Raw genomic sequence first — 6,106 nt, forward strand, 5'->3', positions numbered from 1 at the left:
AACCACAATTCCGGTGTATTTCACCTGTTTTCAGGATTTGTTACACACAGCACATGGCTTACAAATGGGTGAACTGAGATGCAGAGGCTACAGACCAATACCCATGGTGACACAGTGAGTCAGTGCAGAGTGGGGAAAAGAACCCAAAAGTTGGAGCAGAAATGGTTTGGCCATTCTAGGCAAAAAGAAAAAAAAAAAGTGAAGGGTGGGGAAAAACTCATGTCTCTTGATTTGCAATATGATCAATGAAGAATCTGCCCATGTTCTGTTGATATTGCACTTGGGACAGGCAGAAGGTTATTGATGATCAGTTTTACTAGGTCATACTGCTTTTAGGCTAGTATTACATTAATATTTGTTTTCTGACTGGCAGATCTCGGGAACATCACTGCCAGATGCTTCAGAAGCCAGCTTCCCTCGAGTAGAACGCTAGCCCGGAGAAGAACTGAGGGATTGGGTACTTTTTGCCTCTGAAGCGTATGTATTACTTTCTGCAGCTTAGCCTCTTGTTGCCTTTCAAAAAGAACACTTGACAAGGGCGGATACCTTTTGTGGGTTTACTGAAGAGAGAGCCTTCCGATGTTCGATATCGCCGTTTGCAGCATACTCGTGTTTAGAACGTATTTGTGCTGCTGCCAAGCAGGGAAGACCAGTGCATGACTTTGTGAATGGGTCCCTTTTCCTGTATCGTGCTGTGTAGTTCCATGCATATGTATCTTGATCCTAAGTGGATATTTTTTTGTAAAACTGAACTGAGGTGTTCGGCATTAGAGAGGGGGATGGAATGCATTATGGAATTGTGTGTGTCTTCTGAAAAGATGGTTACCCAACAGTGAAACTAAGTCAGTGTGTTAAGATACTGATCAACTCCTGTCCTGGGGAGAAGAGCTGTACCCAGAGATGGATGAGGTTTTGTGGGGCCCTGGGCCAGAGTAAGTGTGGGCCTCTCCCCTCCACTTCTGCATGCAGTCCCCTTCTTCCCCTGGTGCTCCTGCCAGGGAAATGGGGTTAGAGCGCGTGGGACTCCTGCTGGGGGGTGGGGTCGGGGCATGGGGCCTCCCCCGCTCCCTGGCAGGAGCACCTGGCGGGCAGAGTGTGGTCAGGGTGCATGCCCATTTTTCTGGGGGCCCCTGGGCATGGGCCCTGTTGGCCCTGTGGCTAATCCACCACTGGCGGTACCAACGGCATCCAATAGTTATCTTGTAGTAAACTATTTTTCTTTAAAAAAACAACAACAACAAACGTATTTATGGCCAGTTGAGAGCCCCAGGTCTCAGTGAGAGAGCGCAGGATTACCAACACTTATGAGCCAAGAAAAGATGGTAACTCCTACACTTTAATCTTTTTAAAGAAGAAAGAGAGCAGGCAAATTTAACAGACCCAAAAGAGAGTGACGTACGGGAAACTTAGATAACGGAAGAAAAAATTCATTGAGACTACATGTTAAAGACACACTGTCACCATAAAAATTGTCCATGGAAAATGTATCAATATGCTGTCAATAACGCTTACATTTAAAAGTTAAAACTGAATGAATTTTAAAAATCTAATATACTTTTTGCCATGTGTTTACTATTGTCATTTCACTAATTTTGGGTAGTGAAACTTAAACTGCTCACTTTCCGTGACTGGTTCCCAGGCTCTGGCGTAGAGCTGATGTATTTGGATTTCCAACACTACAGGGGACTGTTTAAATTTTAATAAATCATGTTTTTGTGAAATCTTTACGAATCATCAGTACAGACGTACTCGTGTTGTGGTTTTTTGTAACACCCTGTTTAATATGAAATACTCATTTTGGTCCTAAACTACGGACATCACTAAAATATCAGAACCGTTTGAAGATAAATATTTGTGCATTGCCTGCAAATCATCATCTGTGTACCTCACCCCTGTCAGCATCCTCCTGCAAATACTGACCCTGCTCCTGAACCGGATTCAGTTGTTGGGAAGGGCTAAGGGATTACTGTATATAAAATCCACTTCAGGGATTGTTACCATCTGAAATCAATTAAATCAAGAGATGTCTCTGGCATGTATATTGAGAATTTTTGAATGGTCTGGGATTCTGTAGCATTAGTGACTATCAATTGTTGAAATGGATCTGATAGCTGCTTAAAGAAACACCGTCAAGTTGAAATCTCGTCAGTTAAAGGAAGTGCATTAAAACTGGTTTCTGGTGTTTCAGCTCTACCAGTTGTTGTTTTACAGTCACATTTTCCTGTTTGTGGGTTGTGTCTATAGGTTATTTTTGTGGTGTTTTTTTCCATATCTTCCCTCTTGCCAAAGAAAAGACTTACACAAACAGGGGGAACTGACTGACTTGGCAGAGCGAATGGTAACACTGATTATACACACAGTGCTATCAAATGCACAAAGGAAATAAACTGCAAAAAGGAAGAAATTGTGTTTGCTGACTTCTTTCAGTTATAACAACTTTTTTATAGGTTACTTTTCTAACTGGGCTACAGTGGGAACTGCCGGGGGCTTGGCACTCTTGAAAAGCCTGTTACTTGTTTAGGAGCCTAAGTAAGGAATTCGCCTAACTTCTTAAGCTGGTGTCTTTATAAAGTCTTCCCCATAGTCATGGATACAAACTATTAAGACAGAAGCACGACTTTTAAATAGGTGTCTGTCTTTTTTTCCGGGGCGGGGCTTGTTTTTTTACTTTGCATTATGGCACAATTTCCTGCCATTCTTGGTTTGTTTGTTTTAAACTCTGAAGTCCTAGGTGCATTTTTGAAATAGCCTCTCAATGTAAAGGATGTGTGCAGGTTTCTGTCCAAAAGGAAAATGTATTTCCTATTTTGAGAAAAATAAAGATTGTTCTCGTCTATACAGATTATTATACCGTACTTGTCACCATAGTTCTGAGCCCCTTCTGATCGTGCACTGAAGTATGTGACTTACATCTGTCATGTGTGGTTTGTTCTCTTTCAGCCTCTCCCCAGGTGGAGAATTGTGTGCACGGTGTACTGGTTCGTTTTGGTAGGGTGTTTTCCTTAGGTGCACACTTTTCTGTATTTGTGTCAGAGAGGGCAAGTCACAGCAGTGTGCCTTGTACTTGGAGCAGAAGGTAGTGAGGTTTGGGAAGGTCCCTTAGTTCCTGGGCGGAGTTTGTTCCTCCGTCTCAGAACAGCTTCTTCAGGCAAAACTTCTTCTGTCTCCTGTGCAAACGAGCTTTACTCTTACGGTAGAAAGTTCCGCTGTGCCAAAGGAGTGGAGTTATCAACCTCCCACAGCTTTAGGTGATCTTCCCATATCCTGGGCCCAGGCCATGGAGTGCCTTGAAGATGGGGACTGAGACCTTGAACGTGATTGGATATTCTCTGGGAAGCCAGTGTAGGGCATGGAGGCCGGGTCTGAGGGGTTTGTGGTGGCCCGTGTTGCTGAGGAGATGCGCTGCAGCTTTCTGTACTAGTTGGAGTTTCCTAAATGCTGAAGGCGTCATGCCCAGGTATATGGCACTGCTGTAGTCCAGATGGGAGGTGACAAAGGCGTGAATAACTGAAGCCCGGTCATCGTTCTCTGAGATGGGATGCCATCTCCTAGCCAATCGGAGGTGGTGGTAAGTGTTAATCACAGTTGCTGCTATATGAGAACTTTGCGTTAGCGAGAAATCCAGGACCCTCCGAAACTAGACTGCATTGACCAGTTGTGGGTGTGTGCCTTCAACCCAAGGAGACCGCACCACGGCTACAAACTCTTCAAAGTGCTTCCTTCTGCCCACCAGCACCACCTCCTTCTTGCCAGGGTTCAGCTTCAACCAGCTGTCCTTCATCCGGGAGCTGATTGTCTCCAGGCACTGGGCCATCTTGGAGGTAGTGGGGGTGGTCAGATGTGGTGAAAGACAGAGCTTGTGCCAGTATTAGTGCTTTAAATGTAATATGTGTTCTCAACCCAGAGTGGATGAGGTTTATTCATATTTGGAGGATGGCATTTGGTCTTGGCACAACAGTACACAACCGAGACTAGCAGTTCTCTAGTGGGACGTGGATAACGTTTATGATAAAGGAAGCAGGCGTTATGATTGGTCTTGATCTATCATCGGGCTCTTCTAGCACCCAGCCCTGCCCAAGGACAGAGGGCTCTACATTAGCAGATTGCGATGCAGGATTGGGGACTGCATTAGTAAATGTCTGAGGACACCCCCCTTCAGAGGTGGCAGCTCATTTTCCAGAGCCGTCCTAGAGATCTTTCTGTGGCTCATTTATCACTGGGAGTTGGTTTGGGCTATGATGCAGGTAATCATGGAACTGACACTTCTTGCATATTTGCTGCTGCTCTTACCAACAGCCCTGGGCCTTTTGATAGCTGCTCTTTGGTCCCAAAGCTCTTCAGGCAGACACACAGGGTGTGGGTCCCAGTGTACACTAAGTGCTACAATAAGAACATTGAGCCCTTTCTGTCTGTAGGTCTGAAAAAAACTGTCCAAAGGTGGGTGTGTATTGAGTAAAGGACGTGCGAGGTGACACAGCCAGTTCAGTGGCTGAGCTGGGAATAGAACCCAGGTTCTCTGCTCCCATGCCCCAGTGGTCTGGGCTGCTGCCCTTACTGCTACATCACATATATCAGGTTGGTTTGTCTTTTACATTTTGCTTTTGTTCATTCTTCCTGTACCTGAGAATGAGATCTCTGATCCAAGAGCCTGCGAGTGAAGCGATGGAAAGTAACTCCCCCAGTGTATATAAAAATGTGCTGTGTGTTTCATTATCAATACTTTAATGCAAATATTTATCAGTATGTTTTAGGGATATTCTGTTGGTTTAATGCAATGTTACCAGTTTTGTATTGTGCATCTTATAGTTCACTTCCTTGTTTTTTGTCATAATTCTTGGACGCTGATATCACTTTCCCTTTTTGAGGAGGTGGAACAGTCACTGTCTTTATGGTGTGCTCTTAGCCTTGTGCCGTAGTGCTGAAAACCCCGGACTGTGTGCCTCAGTGCTGACTTGGACAACTCCTTGCTGAAAAACGTTTCTTGATCTTAAAATCAAAGGTGGTTTGTTTTTACTCTGCTCCCAATGTATGTCTAATGCGAATGTGCTTGTAGATACCTTCATATGATCAGCCGCAACGTATGATTCGATGGAAAAGAGAATAATAAAATGATAGGGTTTGAATGGTATAAAGAACAAAAAGAAGAGTGTTCCCCTATGTGTTCGCTTTTCTATGGAGTGGTTAGTTTCCTGTGCATAGTTTGGTATTGGTAAGTGTGTGTGATAAGTAAAAACAAGAGAGCATATTCCTACGGCAAGGCCACTGCATTGACTTATTTTGTCTATCCATAATGGAGTCCTCTCTTCTATTCCTCCACAGGGAGGGAATTTACATATGTGAGCGAATTGGGGGGAATTCTCAGGGTACCTGTGATGTGCAGAGCCTTTGCAGAAGTGAGGTAGATTCTCCTCCTGCTCGCTCTGTGGATAATGCAGCAGGCTGCAAGTCTCTGGGTATTCCAGTCAAGATCCAGTTCTGTAGCCATCCTACATACAGAGCTGCTACTGCAGTCAGTCGGTGGGATTATTGCATCAAACGCAGCCATAAACTAGCACCTTCCTGCCCCAGGGCCAAATCCTGACCGGTTGCTCAGAAGGCAGCGGTAGCTGTTTGTGTGCAGCAGGGGCAGAGTGTGGATTTCAGTTCTGAAGAAAAGGGGCTAGTCTGTCTGATTGTGGCAGGGCAGGATCTCACTCCTGTCTCTTTCCCGGTTACAAATAGCTTGGAGATCTCCTTCTGCTAAGCACCTTGTGTGGTTTTTTTCACTGTGTCCTCCCCACACCCTTTACAGGCTTGTGCAGGCCCGTATTTACAGTAAGCCACAATCCTCCGCTAGCTTGGCCAAGGAGGAGGGAAGATGGAAGGGATCTTCCGCTGGCAGATTCCTCTAGGCTCTGACTCTGAAAGTCTCATTCTGTCTCCGGCTCTTCCTTCCTGTACCTATTCTACCTTCTGCCTAATGAGTCTCTTAGCTCTCCTCAGCCCATCCCAAGCCATCGATTAGGCACAGCTCTTCTTAATTGGGTCTCCTCTAGTGCAGCTAATTGGAGCTGCAGTGACCAGAGTGCTAGATCAGCTGTTGTTGCCCAGTGCTCAGTGGGAGTTA

The 6,106-nt window shown here is 45.2% G+C and overlaps 1 protein-coding gene across 10 annotated transcripts in view; it reads left to right on the forward strand.

Annotated features, from left to right (window-relative positions):
* CDKL2 (cyclin dependent kinase like 2) overlaps positions 1–1,731 on the forward strand; it is a 28,092-nt gene extending 26,361 nt beyond the window's left edge. For all 10 annotated transcript variants that reach the window (XR_010601689.1, XR_010601690.1, XR_010601691.1 and 7 more), the window contains one exon: positions 374–1,731. Coding sequence is in view for 6 of the 10 variants with exons in the window: in XM_005283984.5 (XP_005284041.1) it covers positions 374–433 (60 nt within the window). In the remaining 4 variants the exon portion in view is untranslated. The remainder of the gene's footprint in view (positions 1–373) is intronic.
* The last annotated feature ends 4,375 nt before the right edge of the window (positions 1,732–6,106 follow it).

This window comes from Chrysemys picta, chromosome 5, assembly GCF_011386835.1.
Source record: "Chrysemys picta bellii isolate R12L10 chromosome 5, ASM1138683v2, whole genome shotgun sequence".
In the NCBI taxonomy this organism is placed as follows: Eukaryota; Metazoa; Chordata; order Testudines; family Emydidae; genus Chrysemys; species Chrysemys picta.